The sequence below is a fragment of the Ixodes scapularis genome, unplaced genomic scaffold, assembly GCF_016920785.2.
Source record: "Ixodes scapularis isolate PalLabHiFi unplaced genomic scaffold, ASM1692078v2 PGA_scaffold11__112_contigs__length_91849675, whole genome shotgun sequence".
Lineage (NCBI taxonomy): Eukaryota > Metazoa > Arthropoda > Arachnida > Ixodida > Ixodidae > Ixodes > Ixodes scapularis.
In genome coordinates, this window is record NW_024609837.1 from 2,908,630 (window position 1) to 2,932,684 (window position 24,055).

General features: G+C 46.7%; 1 protein-coding gene and 1 long non-coding RNA gene across 3 annotated transcripts in view; both read left to right on the forward strand.

The window, feature by feature from the left end:
• The window catches only part of LOC8043170 (hemicentin-1), a 64,475-nt gene extending 56,639 nt beyond the window's left edge, over positions 1-7,836 (forward strand). Inside the window, exons 7-9 of the mRNA XM_040502038.1 lie at positions 1,962-2,252; positions 4,175-4,492; positions 7,517-7,836. Coding sequence (XP_040357972.1) covers positions 1,962-2,252; positions 4,175-4,492; positions 7,517-7,836 — 929 coding nt within the window. The remainder of the gene's footprint in view (positions 1-1,961; positions 2,253-4,174; positions 4,493-7,516) is intronic.
• Positions 7,837-9,271: 1,435 nt separating this feature from the next.
• Positions 9,272-23,848, forward strand: LOC120842343. Of its 2 annotated transcripts, none has more exons than XR_005715909.3 (5): positions 9,272-9,393; positions 10,617-10,671; positions 15,136-15,200; positions 19,210-19,349; positions 22,794-23,848. It is a non-coding gene; the product is annotated as an uncharacterized LOC120842343 (long non-coding RNA). The 2 variants fall into 2 exon arrangements; XR_005715910.3 differs by having other exon boundaries at positions 19,210-19,377; positions 22,794-23,462.
• The last annotated feature ends 207 nt before the right edge of the window (positions 23,849-24,055 follow it).

The following is a 24,055-nucleotide window of genomic DNA, read 5'->3' on the forward strand; positions in this document are numbered from 1 at the left end:
AGATTCGTGGTCCTGCTATTGTAAAAACATGAAACATTAATAAAACGATTAAATTCCCAGTAAATAGGCTTTTCAGAACCTCATTTTACATTTGTTCATAGACTAAAAATACGGCATACTGCGTTTTCTGTACTGCTTAGAATCAAAAATTCTATTGAGAGGCCTGTAGCTGAAGCATGATTTTCAAGCCCCTTAAATGAGTGAACTAAATCATTCAACGAAAAATGTGCAGCACTCGAATCGTTCCTCAAGAAATCTTCGTACACGTGGAATACGTAAGACGGTCACGTGTCTGTGCTTTAATGGGTCACGTGGTCACAGGGTAACCGCGGCCACGCAGCTTGCTTACATTAAGCAAACTATTGTTGTTGTTTTTTAATCCTAAAGTAATGCGAGCGTGTTTCGAATGGATGACTTGAGTTTGGGAAGATAAAAACGCGAAAGCCAAGGACAGCGAAAGACTCTGTTTTGTGTTTCTAATTTTGAACTTAATTTTCTTTTTTTATGCTTTACTCCTTCAAAATTAAAGTAATTCATTAATCTATAACGCACAGCAAACCAAGCGGCGCTCTGTGAGATGCGTGCCTTCCTTTGTTTGTACCACGTTCCAACCGAGCTTAATATTACATATTCGGAATTTGGGGAAACTCGCTCTTTCCGACACATTTTCGGAATAACTATGAATAAAAGTACCGTTCAGCCACAGCCTGCAACTCCAAAATCCAAATACACTTGATTTATCTTGACCCAACGAATAAGGTTCGTGTACAGAATACATATTTCCCCAGCACTCTTTGGTGTTTGTGGTGGACCAACGCAGTTTATTTTCTTTCTTTTTTCTTATAGTTTATTATTTTATATCGAACTGTCCTTTTTTTATATGATGGTCGGCCCGTCTTGGACTTCTAAACACGCTAAGGAAATCTTGCTCACACCAGATGAAGAACAGTTTTTATTCTCAGCTGAGCAGACTTAAAGCGGCAGGGTACCCTCTGCCTGTTCTCCGAGATGTTTCCGATACCTTAGCGAAAAGGATCTAAGGCAACAGCGATGTGTGCGACATGGTTCTCAGGAGGGTGAGTAGGCCTGTCCTCTTGCCTTACATTCACAAGATGTGGCACAATCTCAAGGAGGTTGTCCATCGCTTTGACATACCATCGTTTGTTTCTGCACCAAACAAGCGGTCTTCGTTGTGTAAAAAGATACACGGATTGGGAGAGAAATCGGTTGTGTCGCAAAGGCCTTCAAAAAGCGACATGTCACTAAGTTCTGCAAGTGCGCCACTAGCGTCACGTACTGAAATTCCCTGTCATTATGTAAGGTGTACGTTGGCCAGACGGGGAAGTGCGTTCATGATAGGGTCAGAGAGCATGCGTTGGCGATCAGGCACACCTAGCGGTCCACTGTGACCGTTGTGAATGCGGGACCGACTCTGAGAAGCGTAGCCTATATTTTGGTGAGACCTGTGTCATGGGCCATTTCAAAACAAAAAAAGACGAGAGAAATTCACGAAGCCTTCCTGATTAAGCCCCACCCCGACAACTCTTGTGTAAGCGCACCCTCTTTGTCCTTGTATCGATAAAGGAATCTAACTCCTGAAGAAAACAATTCTGGGGGAGGCGGGGGGGGGGGGGGGGGGGGATTTAGACCATATCTTTGTGTTCGGTCATGTGTGCCAGTTTTTATGTTTTTAAAAGTATTTCATCAAAATAAGCCATCCAAATATATCGCGTCCTGTCCAGTTCTCCCTTCGTTTTCGTTCGCGTTCTTTTTTTTTTTTTTTGCCGTATTACATTATGATGCAAAACCAACTAGCCCCACCAGCCATCCATATCCAAGATTGGCGGTCGCCAATCTTGGACAAGGAACGTGCCGAAACAATGCCGTATTCGGATTGTTTGCTCACCAGCTACTGGATGGTGCTCAGTTTTGAAGAGGATCGGTTCGATTGCATTCCGCAGACAAGCCCGTGGTGCAACTGAGGCTGGGCAGCGGTCTGAACCCGGCGAGCATCCACGAGGGCATCGACATCTACTTCGAGTGCACCGTCAGGGCCAACCCGGGCGTCAGCGAGGTCTCGTGGCAGTTCAACCGCAAGGACCTGCACACGGACGGCGGACGGGGAGTGATCGTGAGCAACCAGTCGCTGGCGCTCCGCAGCGTGAATCGAACCAACAGCGGGTTCTACGCCTGCCTCGCCGCCAACACCGAGGGAGAGGCCCAGAGCAACCGGCTCAAGCTCAGGGTGCTACGTAAGTTCGGCTCGACCGGAGGACGCCTTCCGCGCAAAGCGCTTTTCCCAGTGAACCGAGGTCCTCTAGGTGAAAGTTCTACGGCGCGTCCCTCCGAAAACTTTACGGAGTTCTTTTCACCGCAAAAATAAACTACGCTTCGTTAAAAACTCATTCTCCCTACCGAATGTAGCACTAGCGATCCGAACCTTAACGTTTTAGAATTAACCGATATCAATGTCAAAATGAGCTTTTTTTTTTTTTTGCCTAGTCGTATTTGGAGTTTTTGTGATTGAGTGGGTGTCTTCTATTCTTTGCAGGTATTGACTGTTTACGTGTTCTACAGGAAAGCGAATATAATTTTTTTTAAGATGCAGGTGGAAGTATTTTTTTGGACAAGGCAACTAAAGAAGCACAAAACGCTTAAAAGTTTGCAATGACTGCGAAGTAGTCTAAAAATGATGAAAATATTGTTCCACCATTCCGAGTAATTTATGGTGAATTTCACTGGTAGATCTGCAGCGCTTTTTAAAATCCTTGAGGTAGGCGAAATTCCGCTCCGTGGGACCCGCTCCGAATCGACGAGTGGAACATGGACTCGCATTTGGGGAGCGACCCACCGAAGCTCCCGAGGCGGTCGGCCGTTCAAACTGGCCGCTGCTCGAACTTGACAGGCCGACCAACGCCTCAGCCGACTGATCTTTCTGACGACCAGCGACAACTGTCACTGCTTAGCTGCAGAAATAACACGCTACACAGGCCGTGCGAGTACCACGGAGGCCATGTCACAAATAACCAAGGAACGACTTTGTGTTTATTAAAGTCGTACCAGCCATTTGAACTCCACCGTCACATACCTTTTGACCGCCTCGAAGCGGTAAGGCACGCACGGAGATTGCCATCGTTTGAGTTCAAATGGCTGGTACGACTTTAATGAACACAAAGTGGCAACATACCATCACTTGCACGGGCGTTGCCTACTTTGGTCTTCCTTTTTTGCACGAGAAAACGCCGGCGGCATGCAGCGCAAAAAAGGTAAACAATCAGTGACGGCAAAATGAACAGGCCTAACCTTGCGTCTGCCTCCTTCAAATTTTCTGTTGTTCCCTTTCTCGTTTTTCTTCTCACAATCACATATGTCTGCGCTTGCGATTTGTCGCGTTCCAGTCCCGGTTTTTCAATATACCGGGTGTTTTTGCGAAGACTTTCAAAAATCCTAAAAATTACGGCGATTGAAAAAAGAAGAAACTCTCTTCGGGAACACACTACCAGCCACGGCGGACGTCAAGAATTGCCAGAAACCTACTAATGAGCCAGATGATTAATTAAAACTTGTTAATTAACTTTTTAATTAGTGGAAATAGACATTGAATTCCAATTAGAAAGTTGCTGAGCGTTATCAAAAACCACTAAATCAGTCATTTTCGTGACTGACCTGACGTCCCATCCCTAGAGGATGGGACGTTAGGAGATTTAAATAATGCTTAACTAAAATCAATTTACCCGAATGCTTAGCTCTCAAGACGAAAAAGATTTTATGTGTATTAATCTCGAAAAGTAATAACTTTCTTGTTTTAATAATGTATGTATATATTGGAAGATACACTGGGTGCTGAGGCACTTACAATAAGAAATTAGATTAAAATTTAAAAAAAAGTGTATTTTGTATACACTCTTGCAAGATACGCGCCCCGGCTGGTGCCCCAAGCGTGCGAGTATGTGCAACCTGCGTTTCAATGTAGCTTTGGCGAGCTTAAAAATGGCCGTACTTAATTGCAGGACCAACAGATAGAGGTGGCCAGATGTCCCGCTTGAAATCATGTGTTCATTGATGACGATACCCGGAAAGCACGTTGCCCCCCCCCCCCCCCCCCCTTTTTTTTTTTCCCACTATCAAACTCTTTTATTTATCCGCTGTTTATTTATTTTTATTTCTTTCACAGACGCTCCGGCATGCCGGTCCCCCCAGCGGCAGTACTCGCACGCAGTGGCCAAGCACGAGGCGGTCGAGGTGTCCTGCGACGTGGAAGCGGATCCTCAGGACGTGTCCTTCGCCTGGAGCTTCCACCAGGGACACCGGAACCTCAAGCTGGCCACCAACGCCTTCTCTGTGACGGCGCCCAACAGCGACAGCAACTCCGCGCGTTCCGTCCTGCTCTACACGCCCAAGACAGACGCGGACTACGGAAGCCTCTTCTGCCTCGCCCGCAACGCGGTCGGAGAGAGCGCTGAGCCGTGCGTCTTCCAGGTCATCCCGGTCGGTAAGGATCCATTATCTCGGTGACGTCGGGCAGAAACGCAAATCCTCCTACACTTTTCATGCCGCGGTCCCAATGAAACGACCTCATACATTAGTCATACAAATACCTTCTGCAGACGTGTTTCAACAAAGCCTCCCCTATACTGACAAAGTTTGGCAGATCGCCACGAGAAGCGGCCGCCGGGAGTGAAAAAATGGAGCGGCAGACAACGGATCAGAGGAGAGCCACGTGACTGGCGCCCCGCTGTGGCGATACACCAACACACATCTCTCCCGAGCGAACAAGTGTGTTTCGGGTCCTCGCCGCTGCAAAAGATGTGCGCTGACGTCCAGGTTCCCCGAGAAACGGCTCTTTGATGCTCTGTGCTACCAGGTCCTCGCGCTCAAAATCTGCGACGGGGCACTCTATTGCTGTGTTCCAAATCCTACACAAATGAATCCGTGTTACTCCGACGGGTCACGTCACGTGACAACACAGATTGAAAAGCGCTGAACGCGGGTAAGTTTTGAAACGCCAAGGTACCAAACCCTTACCCTAGAGTAAGATCGAGCACCAACGCCTGTCAGCCATTGCTTAGTAATCGCGTATACTCGGAGCAGGACTTGGAAACGAGGGCTGCGTTCGGCGTGAACTCGGCCCAGTTCGTATTTGAAAACCAGCGCTGCGTCAGCGCCCGTCGAGGGCTCGGATCCCATCATCGCGCTACATGTTCAACGATGGATGGATGAATGTTAATGGCTATACCCTTTGTAACGGGTGGTAGCTTGCGCCACCTAGCCTAAAAAGACAAACATATGATGCCTCCTGACGTTCTAAGTCAATTTTCTCCCCTTAACTATCACCATTACAACGAGAAACAATGGCGCTCGCCATTTTTGCTCGATGAACCTTAGAAAAGAGTCTATTTTTCCCAGTGCCCATCATCGCACTAGGATGTTCTCAGATCATTGGGTCGGCATCGACGTCTCAGAACGGCTAACCCTCCTTCAGCGCATCATGATCGAACCGATTTTCTTCTTCGTGACCACGCAAAATATACGGATGATGATGATGGTGGTAGTGGTCTAGTCGTATTCTGGGCTCCGCCATTCGCCTGGATGCTTCTACAGTTCGCCGTGATCCGTGTTGCCCAAGAATGCAAACTCACTTCTTTCGTTTTTTCTTTCCCCCGATAACGTACTCGGCGTTAAAATATATCCGCTACCAGCTCCGAGCGAGCAGAACATAACGGACGGACGACGCTGAAGTGCTGTTTTGCGGATATTGCTCCTCGCTTCTCGCTTTGTTGTTTTCGTGCTGCCACGTCCGGGGCACCAGCGGCGGCGCGCGCTTATCGAGTTAACTGCCGTGTTCGGATTTCGAACGCCGCGCACGGCTGTCACCTCCGAAGTGCGGCCGACTACGGTATCGACCCCATCGAGTGCAAACCGGGCTGTTCCGCTTCCTCCTACTCCGTTTCGCCCCTAAGCAGACAGCGCGGTGGACGCCACGGGCTCGTTTGAACCAATCGCACGTCGATCTTCACCACGTGATCACCGTTCTTCCACCCGAACCCACCCGCAGAAAGCGCGGTCAGGTGATGGAGGGGAGGCGTATGATTGGTCCGGCAAGCCTGTAGCTCCCACTACGCTATCAGCTTGAGGGTGAAGAGAGGATTTACACCGTTCGCCCCTAAGCTGACACTGTGGTGGAAGCTTCGCAATCGCCGGACCAATCAACGACCTCCGTTCTGTCACCTTGCCCCACCTTCTGCGTGGCGGGTATGGGCGAAGGGAGGCGTAATCGCGTGATGAAAGATCGACGTTTGATTGGTTCCCAGGAGCCCGTAGCTTCCACCGCGGTGTCAGCTTAGTAGTGAACGGAGATGTGGCAACGGCGCCGGCGCCGACTTCTACCTCGCGGGAAAGCAGCGATCGCGTGACGCCGACAACGGAATAGAAATAAGGTTTTGAAGCAGGCTATGTGTTGCGACATCTGGCGCCGCTTTGAACAACAAACAAACAACTGCGAAAGATAGACATGATGCAGGCGGCTTCTGTGTGTTTTCTTTTGTGAGGTTCAAATTGAGTTCTGTGTTTGAGATGCGGCTTTAAGTATACTAAAAGGGGAGAGTAGATCAAAACAAAGCGAGAAACAGACGCTACTTAACGATAAAACAACGAGCCTATTTGGAATAAAATTGGGTACAATTCTTGTGCGCAGCAAGCATAGTGAAAAACCTTCTTTTTTTCTGTTTTTATATGGCTGCGCGTGTCAAAAAAAAAAATTCGACAAAGAGGAGCTAACATATGCTAAGAACGGATGTATCAAAAATGCTGAATCCATTTCTTTTTTCATTTTTTTTTTTTGCATTGTGTGCGTTTCTTTTTTCGTTTTTTGTTAAAGATGCGAAAGTGGAATTTTGATGATATGTTGACTTCTAAAGTATTTGACGCCCCATTTCAAATATACATACCCATTTTTGGTACGTTTTTGTTTTAAAAACGCGCAATTACCTTACATCCTAAAGGTAAGATATTGTAATTAAAAAAAAAACGAGCTTATCGCCCATTAAAATATGGTCGGTTATGAACATATCTAATAAAGCGTCTTAACGCAGTTTATTAAACGATGCAAAATTAAGATACCTAAAACTATAAGTTGATGACCAAGTTAGTTAAACATCCCTTTTTAATGAGATGTCGGTTAAAAGCATAGTTAAAGAAACGAGCTTATCGCCTATTATAGTATGAACGGTTACGGAAATATTGAATGCATAAAGCGTTTTGACGTGCTTTACTAAAACTATGTAAAATTGAGAAATCAAACAATATAAGTTGATGACCAAGTTGGCTAAACATAACTTTTTCCATCTTTTTATTAAAATGTCTGTTGAAAGCAGCGCTTTCCATGCCAAGTCTTCTCCTAGTCCTTTGTCTTCCGCATTAACAGTTTTTGAGTTAAGAAATCTAATAACAGAAAACAAGCACAGAACCGTGTGTGTCATCGAATGTCCAAGTTGTCACCGTGATCTTGAACATACAGGTCCTCCCATGACGCCGTTCAACTGCACCGTGGAGGAAGTGACGTCAGAGAGTGTTCACGTGACCTGCCAGCGCAGCGGTACCGCCCAGCAACAGACGTTCCTGTTGGAGCTGCACGACGGCCAAAGCCCGCCCATCGCCACCAACTTCACTTCCGGTCAAGCCAGCTTCCGGGTCCACTCGCTGAGACCGGCCACCAGGTACCGACTGGTGCTGTACGGAATAAACGCCAACGGACGCAGCGAACCCGTCCACATGACCTTCTACACTCTCCCCGTCGAACGCAGTCTGGCCAGCCAAGGCAAGTCTACTCGTAGATGACATATCCAGATGGTGTGGCGACTGTTAAGGGTTTCCGTTTGGTATTGACTACGGAAAGGACAGAAATGACGTCACATGGGCTCTTTGAAGGAACGCTTTTGATCGTGGCTATCCTGGGACTTTATGCTACACGGCGGGACCAAGTAGAACCAAGGGACCAGAATAACGTCGTCTGCTGCGATTGTTCTGCGCCGCGCCGCTGAACAATCGCAGCAGACGGCGTTCTTACGGTCCCTTGGTCCCGCCTAAAGTCTCTTGATACTTCTCTTTGGAAGTAATGACAACCTAGACAAAATACGAAAAATATTCCGCTGGAACAAAATGGCGTCATGTAGTTCAGTCTTCTGCTGTGGGCCGCCGCTATTCGCTTCCTAAAACCTGCACCGTCACGCAATCGGTGCTTCAAAGAGTGTTGCTACTTGTAGGAAGCTCTTATCTGGGGACTTTAGTCCCGCCGTGTAGCATAGGGCCCCTAGTGGTCGGCTGTGAAAGCGACGGCAAAGCAGACTACACGGCAGCATTGGCTTTAGGTGTCGCAATAATCCAGCTGCCGAAGGGTTGCAGATGGGCAGGCCTCCGACATCCACGCTTCTTCCGCCGCAGACGCCTAACAGTGGTTTCGAGAACCACCATATGTATCGCGACGATCTGAAACGAAACGCGATCGTGATGTCACCAGGCAGACATTCCGCGTACAAAATGAAGGCACCATGAACTGACCTTTCGGATAACCGCTACATGAAACGTAGGTGTAGCTTTTTGCTTCAGAACCTTCAGAATGTATAAAGAAACGCCTCGTCATTGGGAAGCGGACATTCTTGCCATACAACAGGGCAACTGCAGATGATAGTTTTATGGCGACAAGAACGTATGCTTGAGGATCCAGGACATTTAACGAATATAAATATGGAATGTATCAGATTTTATGGAGGAGGGACAGGTGATTTGAAAAGAAAATGATGAAAATTGCCATGGCGCATCTTTGTGGCTTATTGATAATGTTTTTTGTTTTTTTTAAATATCATTGGTTCAATGAAGTGAGCATAAAAAAATATCTTCCTCCCCGACTTAACAAAAAGAAACAAAAGCTTCTTCCGCTGTATCGCTTGTATTAAAATGTTTTCCTATTTTTAGAATGTTTGTTACGTTACGTGTTTCTTGCCAAGTCTGAAATGAGGATCTAACTTCTGTTTTGAATAATTAAAAATGATCCTGATCAGCCCTTCACTTTTTTTTTCCCCAAAACAAAATTTTTCCTAGACTTTCGAGCGCTTTTGAAGCCTTTGTGGCTCATCAGTTTTCAGTACCGCCGGAGGCGTTACAGACGAATAAAACGGAACACACTCTTCGAATGAATTTTGCTCATGGTGTCGCGTCCTGTATTTTCACCATGCAAACTCAGTCATCGACGGACCAACTCTTTCTGTGCAGACGCCGGCTGGGGCCTTGGATCTACAACTCTCTGGGCAGCCGCGCTAAGTTGTATAGCCGCTTTTTTAATCGTCTTCATTGCCCTCACCCTGGGAAAGTTCCGCCGGAAGATCCTTTTCAACCGATGTAAGTTCCTCTTCGTAAATTTGCACTGTTCGCAGTATGGCTTAAAAAAATCTTGCCCATGTGAACGTACTTCGCAATTGCTTGTCCCGCTGCTATGACTTTCTAATATGCCACTAACATGAAAATGAGTGGTTCATTTGTTTCACAGTTTCTTTCAGGAGAAAAGTAGCCTTACTTTAATTTCTGGACATTTTTTTTTCTTATTTACTTTTACAACAGGCAAATGTACTTTACTTGGTGCCATGTTGGTGCCACTAGAAGAAACTTGCAAACCACGTTCTAGGCCGAAACTATCACTAACTATATACCATAAAACCGAGCGAATCAGACAAACCATCCAGAAAGTACACAACTTGATGAGTAAGCAATTTGTTTTACACTTTTTTTTTCGAATGACGGATAGTGACCTCTTTGCTTAATCGCTCAGTTTTATGTTTAATGTTTATAGAATACGTCTTATAAAACCTCGCAAGCTAAACTTGGAAGCTTTTCCAGAGTCCACGTTGCACTCGCTTGTTTGCCGAGGAACATGTGCCGAAGGCAATTAGGGGATTATCGCTCATTACGAATACATCGATAGTAACCGCTCGTTTTGGCTAATCGATCTACGGTCAAGAGAGACGCTTTACAGACTGATTTAGGCCGGAGATGCCGTTTCATCGATAAACCTGTAACGACCGATTATGCACCAGCAGATATCTAAACTGCAAGATGACCGTTAGATATGCATGCAGTCGTAGTGTGTTTCGTTCGGTGGGTTTTTCCAGTGATATACGTCTCTTGTCTTTTATTCCAAAATCTGGGTTAATCTGACGTCTTGTTTGTAGGATGGCCTCTGATTTCGTGAAAGGAAACGATGATGGACATGTCATACTAAGAATAATTGTCTGCGTTTATAACAGTCCGATAGTTGGATCCACAAACAGCGGGCCGTATGGCCCAGAATCGGTATATTGTCAGGGGGTTTTACTCATCGCTATGTAGTAATTACTGTGATTTATCTTGTAGTTAGTCGATACATTATTAGAATATAAGGAGGGCACATTTGCAGGGAGTGATGTTTTGTCCATATGTGCAGTTTCTTCAGAGTTGTCGGAGAAGGGTAGACCATTAAACAACAAGACAGACTTAAAAACCTGTAAACACGTACCCTTCGCGAGAATTTTTTTTTTTGCCTCTTTTAAATAGTTTTTGTGACGTTCGCGTCGGTATTTTCCCCACAGCGCAAGAAATGTGGAACCGAGGTGAAAGGTGCCCACCGGACGACTCGGCTAAAAGGTGCAGTACTTATGCATCTTTTATCACACCTAGCAGTATTTATCCCCAGAAAAGTTTGCCTTGCAGTAGTTATCATACCGGAAACGTTTTTTTTTTTTTTTCAATCACTGAAATGTCAGCGGATGTCAAAACCTGCACAAATAACATTGTCATCTAACAAGTGCTGCGTATGTTCGGCGTACTTGTAGTATATTATTTATTAAAGAGGGCTCCAGCGAAAACACGGTGAGAGTGCAGGCGAGCTGGTGGTAGCTAATCATGTCGTATTACACCTGAGACTGCGGTGGAAGAAATTGGAAGAACTTTCAGTAGAAGGAACAGACACAGAGAACGTCTCAAACTCAGCTAACTGGTTTATTTCTCAAACAGCCTTTAAGTACCCACGGAACTTTTTCCCAACCACACTCTACAGATAAACTCCTTAGTTGCAGACATTTCAAACCAGATGGATACAAAAGATACAAAACAACCCACACATGAGACGAGGACCTGCAATGATCAGTGTCCCATTGTTAAGTCCTCGTCTCATGTGTGGGTTGTTTTGTATCTTTTGTATCCATCCGGTTTGAAATGTCTGCAACTAAGGAGTTTATCTGTGGAGTGTGGTTGGGAAAAGGTTCCGTGGGTACTTAAAGGCTGTTTGAGAAATAAACCAGTTAGCTGAGTTTGAGATGTTCTCTGTGTCTGTTCCTTCTACTGAAAGTTCTTCCGATTTCTTCCACCGCAGTCTCAGGTGCAGGGCCGTACCCAGAAAAAATTTTCGGGGGGGGGGGGGGGGGGGGTTCGGGGACAACGGCGGCCATTTTGAAAGTGTCTATTGTCTTATTTTTGCCTATGAATCATGTGCATCGATGGCATATAATGGAGAGTTACAGCAAACCGGAAAACCGGTCCCGGTTTGGTACCCGGTAGCCGACCGGCGCCACTGCGCGTGCGCAGAGGTGGAGATTAAAATCGGCTGGCTGCCAGTGCACCGACCAGGGCCGTACCCAGAAACAAATTTCGGGGGGGGGGGGGGGGGTCAGAACCCCTATCCCCCCCCCCCCCCTGGTTACGGCCCTGCTCAGGTGTAATACGACATGATTGGCTCCAGCGAGTGCGCTAATTGCTCAACACAGCAGAAAATAAAATATCAGCATGTCAGCAAATATTATTTTAAAGGTGGCAAGGGGGAACTAAAATTTGCATCACGATTAATCTCGATCGTTTTTATTCGTCGATATAATATTTTAGTGTTTCTCGATTTGTATTGAACTACTGCTGTGTGCACCGGCCTGCACCACTCTGCAGTATGCATATGGCAATCGGCATTCGGAAATCATCGGACCATATAAATTAGCGACAGCTCACTCTAAGTGTTTGCTCGTTCATTTGTTGATGATGCTCTCCAACAGCAGCATGCCTTTTGATGATAGATTACATCACGAAAAAAAACAAAAAAAACGCAACGAACATTATAACACTAAATGCACCGAAACTCTGAATAAAGTGAACGTCCACATATCATATTACAGTTGCGACATCACTAATACTTTTATAATTATTATTCAAAGCCGTAAACATGTGAACTGCAAATGACCAAACGCAATTCAGTAGGTGTTCTATAAGCGTAATAAGCGATAAAAACTACACCATTATTCATTTGAGCATGACAAATTGGAATAGAACAGAATGAGCTTGATGCTGATAACCTCTGCAAAACAAAATAAAAAATCAACCTGAAAAAAAAAAACTGTTTATTAAACACATTTTATACTTCAGACATCACATCGAGCCCCACGTCATTGCCGTTTTGTTAGAAATGTTTGTCGGTGTAAACGAGGACCACTATACCTCTTGGGCAGTGAAGTTACCTTCGACAGGTAACGCCGTCTTATGCGGGATGTTTGCAACTCCGATACTGCCCCCTGCCGCAATAATTAGACCCGATCGCGAGCTCGAATGTCCGAATGCCTTGCCAAACTTTGACGCAGAGCTCGAGACCAATCGTTCGGTGCTTAGGCCTAACCAAATTTGCCCATTTTGGCCACCAGTCGCGCTGACTGACAGCCCGCCAAGGCGCCCCCTGTACACTGCCATGGGCCATAGTTTCCGACACCTTAAAACAAGGGCGTGCCGAGTTCGGAGCATTTTTATTCTCGCTCCGCAACCAATCAGGTTACGGCGCCGTAACCTGATTGGTTGAACGCCGTAACGTCAAAACGCCGAGCTGTGATTGATTGGTTTTGATGGAAGGATAGTAAGTAGGCCTCGATGCAAGGTGCCTCGAGGTCTACCCACTATCCTTCCAAGCCTTCCAAGCGTAACCAAACAGAGCTTGGCGTCCTGATGTCACCGCAACACGTCCCCCCCTCCCCCGTCCTCCCCCCCCCCCCCCCCCCCCCCCTTTAAGAAGCAGACGAGCTTGAGCTCCGCGTAAGAACGCGTAAGAACGAATCGCAAAGCGAGACGTGCGAACATAAGAAGGCGATCCCCGCCTTCCTTAAGCTCTCGGTGATTAGAGACGCGTTCAATGCCGGAACCTAACACGCAAGATGCGTCACCGAGGATTTCCTGACGAAGTGTCACCAAAGCCGCAGTCAAACTGCTCACACGTCAATAATATGAGAGACACGGCATTAGCTGCAGACACGATGAAAGGAATGTCTGCAGACACGGTTAGGGTTTGTTCGAAGTGTGCTTCCTTCATTCATATGTGCGCTTGGAGCTCGTCTGCTAACAGTTTTTCTATGACCGATGTGGCATAACCGTTTTATACAAGTATGCAGCGCGCCTCAGACAGTAGAAAACCGCTTTTGCAGGTCCGATACGGTACGATGGTTCCCCCGGTACAAACTGCGCATGCGAGAGTCTTGCTGCGGTAGCGCATGCGCAGTTCGCACCGGAGGGCCCATCGTATCGGGTGTTCGAACGCAGTTCCCCGAAACTCCGTAGGGAACCGTTCTTGAACGTCCGATACCGTTCGATGGGTCCTCCGGTATCAACTGCGCATGCGCTACCGCAACAAGAGTCGCGCATGCGCAGTTCCCACCGGACGGCTTATCGTACCGTATCGGATACGCGAAAACGATTCCCTAAAACTCCCTAGCGTTTGCAGACTGTCCTTTCTGTGGTGTATAGGCCGTGCGACCGCAGCTTTATTGTATAAAGCCGAAAACCAAAGCTAATGCAGCCGGCAAGAGCAGGCCCACCATGTATGCGTAGCCAACGAACACCCACAAGAACCACTAGGCTAGACGATCCACAAAAGCGAACCACATCTGTCCGGTCGAGAATCCGCCGGCACAACACCAACTTCCCTCGTAAAGTTCGCGAGGACTAATGAGAATTCCAGCGCTTGCGTTGTCCGGCCTCGGCTAGCCCAGAGGTCCGCACGACGCCTTCTCCCCCGAGTCCCCAAACTAGACAAGATGGATAGGTTGTCTGGCATCATTTCGGTCCCCAACGAGTGCTGCTAGAAGCAGAGGGAGGCGAGGGGCGCCCGCGCGCGTGCTGCCGCTTCAAATGGATTCAGGACGACCAAGGAGCCACGAAAGATTGTGCAGCTAATGGCTCGGACTGCGCTTTTGTACTCCCTTCGTTTGTTAGGGGCTGGCGACTTTGGGTGCTCGGGCTTGGCTGGAAAGCTTCTGGAAGTGTTTGCATAACGGCCGACGCCGCACCCGCTGTCGTAAGACTTTGAAACAAACTGGGCTCCCCGAGTGGCAGGACAACGGGGCCGCCATTGTCTCGCTGGGGCTCCCGGGGGTGGAGGGAGGTTAGGAGTTTCTCATTTGGACTAACTGGATGTGTTGTCACGGGAGTCGAAAAAAGAAAAGAGCGCAGACGCTCACGATGGTTGACAAAGCGCTTGAAGATGACGGGACGGACATGTCGTAATCAAATTGTGCTCCTGTGAAAGTTGCGCAGTTTCCCAAGGCGACTTCCGTGCGACGCGAAGTATTTACCAAATGCTGCAAACTCCATAAGCGCAGAAATATAAAAAATAAAACGTTTCACTAACCCTAAAGTGGCTGCATTCGTTGCGCTTAAAATCTGCTTTTTTAAACTCTGTTGTAAAATCTTAGTTTCTTCATATCCCTCTCAGACGGGTAGTTAATGTCAGTTCCATCGGGTGGCATTTGAGTAATCGGCCGATCAGAGCGCTCCACTCCTGGCGCAGCGACAAAGTTGCCGATCACACACGTAATTGAACTGAACTGACGCAAGTTTCTGCTGTAACAGGGTCATTAGCGAGACATCCGCAACGCCAGTTCGCGGCCTCTAGAAAGTTAATCTTCATCTATTTTCTACGAGCGTCTGCTAGCTTCGTGCTTTGTTTAGACATCCCAATGCTGATAGATAGTGCATGACATAGTCCTCAGTGTATGGCATAGGTTTGGTTGACTTTTCGAGAACAATAGGTTGTCAAACTAGCGTAGTGAAAATAATATTTCTCTACTTTTTTGTTTGCTTTTCTTTTAGAGACTGCAATCACGTGCGCCACGACCTAGTAGAAGGAAATACCGATTTGGGTACCGAGCTTGCCGGTGAGTAGGTCGAACACCCGATCTGGTTTGTAGATACTTCTAAATAAAAACCGTTTTATTTGCTCCGGAATCGAATTTATCCAGACAGTAATAGATGTCTCACGCAGAACAAACTAACATATGTGAAAACAATCGTAAAGAAAACGAGTACAGATCACTGCTAGCCTGTTAGTCCAAGGCGGTTTCGAATAAAGTGGCCGGTTTTTTGTCTCTTGGTCATGATATCGCAAACTAATCAAGCATTAGCGATGTCGGCGCATGTCCCCGCGTATCCTGGTACGGGTTTTAGAAGCGCCTTCTACCAACGTTCTTAGATCTTTCAGTTGACAAGCTCCACGGAAGGGTGGAGTTCGAAAACGGTTCTTCTCTTTTGACGGCACGCGAGGAAGATATGGGGCGAAGAGCGTTCCTGTAGCATCGCCAGCGGCAACGCCTTCAAGGACCACGGCTGAAGAACTTTTTTTTTTTGAACGACCTACTTGTTTGCGCAAACTTTCCCACAAACTTTATGTTTACCATAAAATCCGTAATAGAATTACTTTCGATCGCGAGCAATGGGCGTCCAACGTTCCACAGCTTTCGGCGCTTCTTTCCATAGGTGGAACTGATGTAGTGCAGCGTGCGTCAGAGGGGACGCGCCCCAAAAAAGGCACCACGCGTTCTAGGAGCCTTGTCAAGTGATTTCGATCTATGGTAACGTTTTCTTCTAGGGAACGTTTCCGAGTAAAATGCGGCCTTAAAATAGTTTTTACATAAGAACCAATTAACTTAGTACAATTTTTTTTCTCACGAGGATGTCTATAGGGGCTGCATTTCTAATAGTAAAATGTTACTAGTATAGCTTTTTGTAAAAAAGATCAAGCCTGAAGACACCCTGTTTCTTTCAACGTAGAGAGAGGAAAGGCAAAAAGCAGATCCTAGCGTGAGTGGTGCCATCTGTGAGCAGCAACGCCAACGAGCCAGTTTGTGCCGTTTTCTTCCCGTCACATGGGGAAAAAAATTTGTTTTTCTGCTAATTGATTTTTATAAAACCTACACTCATAAAATTAAAGTATAATAAATGCAACACCTAAAGACCCGTTTGTGAAATATTTGAATAGACTATGCTTATAGGTTCATTTATAGGATTTTTTTTTTTTTTTTTGATGGGGGCCCGATTTGCGCGAAATACCCTGTATATCGGGGGACAAACCCTGCCCTCCAACGAGGCTTCCCACAGGTTGCTCCAATTCGTGACGCATGTTGGGAATATAATATAATGTTATGGTCCAGTCAGAGCGCATAAATAAATGCAGGTGTATTGGGAAAGGGGGGGGGGGGGGTCGTGAGCGAGCCTTAATCCACATAAGCAGTATTCAGTAACATGGAACGCTAGATAAGTGTAAAAAAAACTCCAAGCTCCGAATTTTTTTTTTTAATCTTTAAGGCAATGTATTTTTATTTTTTTTATTTTACAAAAGAAAAATGCGTTACCAGACTCAACGGCTGGTAAGAAATGTAAAATCGTCGGTTACATTTTCGTTATAGTCATGTCGCTTTCAAGTTTGGGCAGCGCCTCTGGTTAGCGAAACCTAATATTTCTTTATTGCGTTTCGCATGTGCGTCACTACGTTTTTTCACGTTTCTCGCGTTCGCTAAGCGGCCAAAATTACATTGTTGAGTATAAATTACTGAAAGTAAAAAAATAAAAGCCGTTTACAACTTCGTGTAACGCCGAATTAGAGCGCAGCTCTTGAGGAGGAGGAGGATGGGAAGGTACGGAGAGGATGCTATGCCCCTCCTCCTCTGCTCCCATTTAGTGGAAAGGTTTCCGCTAAATATAGCGGGGAAATTTTTCCGCTATATAAATTTTTTTCCGCTAAATTTAGCTGGGAAATTTTCTTCCGCTGAATTTAGAGGAGAAAATTTTTCTGCTAAATTTGGCCGGGAAATGTTTCCGCTAATTTTATCGGGGAGTTTTTTCCGCTAAATTTAGCGGGAATTTTTTCAACTAAATTTAGCGGGGGAAGTTGTCCGCTGCAGAGGCTGCAGAAAACAATTTTCCAAGTACAGCTGAAGCCTTTCCCCTTGCCGGAGCGTGTCGTCATATCCAGAGTTTTCCGAATCTCCTCTCTCGCATATCTTCAGCGTCTATCAAAGCTATGCACGCGCGATCTTTCTCTTTAGAAAGGTCAGAAAAAGACAGCACAACTGGTGTCAGTGCGGGGGAATATACCAGGGTAGAATGTAGCAACGGGTCGGAGGTTTTTCGTGTTTTCTCGTGTTTAATTACACCTTCGGGAAAAACAAACGTGATATTCAGATTCGTAGGATAGAAATACTGTAGAATTAACCTCTAACTCGATTTTTTCAATAACCTCTTCAGGTTCCCTTTGAGCGTTTTTTTTTATTGTTCTTTCCACCTCACACTATACAAGAGCATAGACAGATGCTGACTCTCGCTTGTAAACGAGCGTGGCATGTGCATGTTCGAACGGTGCAGGTCCGCTCCATATCCTCGATGCAAGCGTTACATTACCGCGTCTTCCGAACACGCTAGCTTCCCCTAACCGAGAGGAACAGGCCAATTCAGCTGTATTTCAAGAACACTGCCGTCGTGACGTGGCCGCAGCGTCGAAGGCTGCCCAGACATCAACGTGAAAGTTGTTTTCGAAGCCTCTTCGCCATCACACACGCGCCGGGCCTGACAAAACACGCATCCCAAAATCACTTCTAAAAGCTGCATGTAAGAATCATCTCCTGCTTCGCCCTAGCAGCTCAACCTTGTCGTCACTGCGGTTCATCTTCTCAGTCATCGTTGAATGGTCTAGACATCGCTGTTATACATGTTGTGCGCGCTTTGCAAGCTTCTTACACTGTCATTCACATTCTTATCACCTTAGAGCTATTTCTAACTGCTTCCGGCAGCTTCGATCCTGTTTCTGAGTTTTCGTTCAGAGGCTAACAAATCCGTACGCTAGCGTCCACACTTAGTGGGTTTTGGTTACGTGAAAGCCATAGGGCTCGCGCAGCGTGAGGGGCGCTTGAAAGCAAGCAGTAGCGACCGGAACCTGGTGATACGTCGCTTCGTTCTACCGAATTTGTGATTCGATGTTTAGCGTGTCGAGTTTAGCGTCTTTGTGTAAACGGGGTTTACCCGCGTTGACAGCTCTTGAGATACATCATCTGTAGTCATTGACAAAAACAGGAGAAGCAGGACTTTTTTTCGAACGCACTTCCTCTAGTACGCGCTTGTTAACTTCCGTCGTAACTTACTTGCGCTCGCGCACTCATGTGACGTCATAGCTTTATCGCGGTCGGAAGCTCGCTCTCGAAACCCCACAACTGAAAGGTCCTTCTTCCGTCCGCATCCTGTCAGTGTCTAAATACAAATGTGTATTCAGTTGCACGTACAAAATGTGCAATAAATCTGTATTGAAAATGCGGTGCAATGACCCTCATACTAGGTGGTGTTATATGACAAATTCAAATGATCCGACATTGATATTAGAAGTTTCCTTTTGTTACTTCACTTTTAGAAGAAAAAAGGAGGATTTTACTTTTACGTTTTTGTGTGAGGAAAAGAAGGAATAAGATTCCAGGGTTCTGCGTGTGCTGGAATTAAAAGGAAGCGCCCGCTTGGATACTTGTTTTTAGCCTGAATGCATCCTCAGGAATTTTTATTTTTTGGGAAATATTCCAGGTAGTTTCTCTGTGTATGTATATGTGTGTGGTTTTGGGGGAGGGGGGGGGCTTGTCTGTGTTTTGCTTGCGCTTGATTCCTCCGGGGTAACTGCATGAAACACCCATACCATTTTCCTGTAATATTGTTTGTGTGCTGGCATCTCGGTTGCTGAAATCAACCACAACCTTACCATTTATGCTACTTTTAAAATATCCTTTCTTATTGGCAAAGTCAATAAAGGCTAAAATCATCCAACCATTATATCCCACACATTTTTTTCTTAAATTGTTATTCATTTTGTTTTCTTTTCTCTCTCTCTCTCTCACACTTTCTTTGTGCACCCAGCCTTCGATCCTCCGGCCATGATCACCTTCAAGGACCCCATCGTCATGAAGCCCAACCTTAGCGGGAGCAACGGGGCCATCCTGGTGTCTGCTCATCCAAAGATGTTCATCCCGTCGCCGTCCTAACTGGAGGCCCCACGTGTGTGTACCGCCGCAGTTACCCGAATTGGTGCGAGCGCGAAGTATTTTGTAAATACAGATTTGAGGCTAGTCCACACCCTTGCTACTCCTTTCGACCGTGTGCCTTAAAACCTTTTAGCACGGGAGAACACACTGCCGCTATCTATCGGGTGGCAGTGGAACACTTGCACAAAATTGGACGTAAAGTGGGTTGGTAAAGATCAACGTTACTAGAACCACTCAGTTAGGAAACCGCCACAGAACCTGCTCTGAAAAGGTGGCGCCGATCCTTATCCCAGTACCGAGCTGATGGCTATCGCAGCGCTGTCATTTCTCCCGCAGCGGCCGCTCTGTGAACTGCACGGCGGCACTTACTGGTTCCGTCGTGTCACGGAAGGGCCAGTGGTGCCATCTCGCAGGGCAACCTTTCGCTATAATAAGAAAAGTTCCATGGTACCCTTATAGATGGCGACAGCGTGCCAGTGAGTTTTATTTTCGCTGAAAAATTTCGCAACAAATTGCTCATCAGCAAACGACAGTGTGCGAAAAGGCCTCAATACATCAGCGAGTCTGAAATTTTGTCATTTATTATGTGGAAATATATGTAGAAAAATGTGTATTTTGCTTAATTTTTCTTCGCGCAGACGGTAAGGAATGTTTTAGAGCGCAGCTCTTAAGGGCCCGTTCGCGGCTTGAGCGGCGTCGGCGTCGGCGTAACCAAGGTCATCCCAAGGTCACGTGGCCCCAAGGTCTCCCCAAGGTCACGTGACCCCCAGAGGTCACGTGACCCCTCCCTCAGGGTCACGTGACACCCAAAGTCACGTGACCCCCCGAGGTCACGTGACCCCCTCCCCCCCCCCGAGGTCACGTGACCACCCCCCAGGGTCGCGTGACCCCCCGCCAAGGTCACGTGACCTCCTCGATGACGTCATCGTCACTGATGACGTCACCGGCATCCGCATCGTCATCGTCATGATCACTGATGACGTCATCAGTGACGTCACTGATGACCTCACCGGCATCCGCATCGTCATCATCACGGATTACGTCATCAGTGACGTCACTGATGACGTCACCGACATCGTCATCGTCATCATCGCTGATGACGTCATCGGAGTCCTCATCGTCACTTATGACGTCATCAGTGACGTCACTGATTACCTCACCGGCATCCGCATCGTCATCATTATCATCACTGATGACGTCACTGGCATCCGCATCGTCATCGTCATCATCACGGATGATGTCATCAGTGACGTCACTGATGACATCATCGGCATCGTCACGTGACCCCCCAAGGTCACGTGACCCCCCCCCCCCAGGTCACTTCACCCCCCAATACCCTTCCCTCCTCCTCCTCAAGAGCTGCGCTCTAATTCGGTGTTACAGGGAGTTGTAAACGGCTTTCACTTTTTCTTCTACCTTTACATGAGGTCGTACTGCTCACTCCTGGAAATGCGTCCTTATTGAGATCAAAAATCGTTAATTTATTACCGTCGCAAATGCAGGCTGCCTAGTATGACTACGTGTCCAAACATGCATCGAAATATATTAACTTCATGTTATTTGTGTACATTTAGATTGTTCGGAACTCTTATCCACAAGCTATTTAAAGGGGCGGTGCAACGGTATTCAATTGGAATTTTTTTTTTTTTTTTCACTTTACACGAGCTCATTGGCACTAGTGGGACTCAAGGATACTCGCACGCAACGGCACTGACCAAGAAACTCCTTTGTTGCGCTGCAATTTCGAGGACAAAGCCGAGATTTTTCATTCAATCTCTCCTTCGCAAAACCTGATGACGTAGCCGGGCGGTAGCAGTACCGCCCACTGACGATATTCGAATGCGGCTCATAGATTGGACCCGAGCATGGCGTGGACACTCGATTTGGGCTCGCGATAATCGATAGCTCGAGAAGCATTCGGGTAGTGTCCTGTGTCCAATCGCTGCAATGCCGACAACAGCCGAACCATAACAATGTCTGGAACTCAGCGCGTGTCCTGTGCCTTGCCAACCCCAGCGCGTGGCTATGATCAACACTGGCGGCATATAATCGGCTCCAGATCACGTGGACGCTTGTTCTGGCTGCGAGTTGAGGGGGTGAACGCCTCTCGTTTTTCTTTATTTTTTTCTGCGACTTCAATTGCGTGTGGTGAAAAACGAACGGGTATTTCACAGGTCATTAACGTCAGGGATCCGTTCTAAGCTGTATTCGCGCAAAATACAAAAATCGTTGCATCGCCCCTTTAAACTTACCCACTAAAAATTACCGATTCGGCTTGTTTTAAGTAATAAACATGGCGGCCCTAAAGCGCATCACCACGAGTAGTCTTAGGCTCGTGACCTCAGTTTCAGTAAAGCCTTTTTTTTTTCCATACGGGATTTTTTCAACTTTTGGGGTGTTATAACAAAAGCAATCCTCATTAGGTCCCTCGTAGGCGAAACCTCTCAGCAATATTTACTGTTCGGTATAGTCGCTGAATGGTCCCTGAGTATAAAAAACTCTAAACTATTTATAAATGCAGGCCTGCAGCAATTTTAGCAAGGGCGATTTGATACACTCCGCTTGCAGCGGGAAAACCGACGGGCATTATCCTTTTTGGTTGAATAGGTTCGAGGCTACTTCATATAGAAACGCCTAACCAAAACCAGCGCCCGTATTACCATCTACCCGGTCATTATACAGCAGCTGTTAAGAACTTCCCCGTAAGCGTTTTAGATAATGTTTTCTTTTTTTCTGTTCCCCAGGTGTCAAGCTCGCTTGCATCGGCGAGTACCAAAACGCGATAAACTAGATTATTAGAGCGCAGCTCTTAAGCGCCCGTTTCCGGCTTGAGCGGCGTCGCCGTCGACGTAACCGCGCGGTGCATTGTAAGACGCATGATGTCACTGATGACGTCATCAGTGACGATGACGTCCTCAGTGATTATCGTCATCGTCACGTGACCTCACAGAAGTCACGTAATCTCCCGTAAGGACACGTGACCATCGTGAGGCGACGGCGACGCCGCTCGGAGGGAGTATTAGCGGACAGGATGAGGAGGTGAGAGGGAGGGACGAGGGGTATACCCTCTTCTCAGTATCCTTCCCTCCTCCTCAAGAGCTGCGCTCTAATTCGGAGTTACAGGGAGTGGTAAACGGCTTTCATTTTTTTTTATTTCAAGACCATTAAATATATATGCGATATCTTGTTAAGAACCGGTGTCTCTATAGTCACTGAAAACTGAAAATATACAGGGTTTAGCTTATTCTGTTAACATGTCTTGGTCCGACGATTCTTCCTTTAGCGTTCTTATGGGCAAACGAGGAGACCTTAATTGTTTGCGGAGCGACCATAAGGTGCTGATGGATCGTTTGTCATAGCATTCCTTTCTTAAGATGTCCGTGACTACAGCCTTCGGTACCTGGTTTCCTCATGACCCTTATAAATTAGAACTGACGTGTTGTCGAATATGTTTTTCAGGCATTTCAGCCAAACTGGGCAACCAGCCCCGATCATCGCCTTCTTGGCAGACACACTTTGGCGCCATGACGAACGACAGCTCAACCCAGGTATGTACGACAGCTCAAGATATGTCTGTACAACTGCTCAGCTGTGTCTACGACAGAGCTATGACTGTACGACGACTGTTCCATGACTGTGCCACGGAGAAAACCTTGGTGGTGCCCCGCCTCAAGCTATATTTATATGAGGACTCAAGCCGTGCCACGGCTTAAGCCATGACTTTAAGACGGCCCAAACCACGAAAATTTCACGATTCAAGTCATCACTGTGCCATGGTTCAAGACATAGCTGCACGACGGCTCAAAACACGACTGTTCCACTACTCAAGCCATGACCTCTCCATGGATTCAGCCCTGTCTGTGCAACTGCTCGTGCCATGACTGTTCGACGGCTCTAGCCATGACTATGGCACGTCTCAAGCAATGACTGTGCCATGGATGAAACCAAGACTGTTCTACGACTGAAGCCCTGTCTGTAGAACGGCTAAAGCCGTGACTGTGCCAGAGTCCGAGTCGTGTCCGTATGACGGCCTGTCGGAGAAGCCGTCGACTGCTCAAGAATGGTGTCGGATTGTGTTATGTCTCAGTGGTGAGGTCTGGACGCCGTATAAACCTCGATGTGACTCGAAGGCACGCTTTCAAAGGCACACACAATATTGTGAGAGACGCAGTAAGGTGGCGAATACCTCCTCCCACATGGAGAAGCACCCAATACAGGAGTTCGTGTAAATACGCATAATCGTCGATTTCTCCGGGCAGCCGGAGTGCGTCCTGGGAGGTTACTGGGGAACGTGGGGGACCAAGAAAGCCAACAATACTCGTAACCTTTTTTTTTCTTTTGTGAACTTTGGAAAGTGTGTATATACAGTGGTTGAGTTTCGGACTACTAGGCAGGCTTCGTGCATGGGAAGCACGTTCAGTCTAATTCTTGTTTTCGGCTGAAGATGTGTGCCTAAGGAAGAAATTCAAGAAAGATTGTTGGTTATAATAACTTAAGCGAAAAAAGAAAAAAAAGTATGGAACAAATAAAAAAGGTAAGCTTGTCGGCTTTTTTTTTTTTAAATGTGTTTGTAAAATGCTTTGTTTAATCCTTCGAGATATAGAAACATTGCAATGCCTGCCACCATTCAGTATTTGAATTGATGATATTCTGGAAGGATTTATCCTGAGAAAATTTTCGCATTCAGAAGGTGCTCAGACGAGCTGCTGAGGAGACAAGAG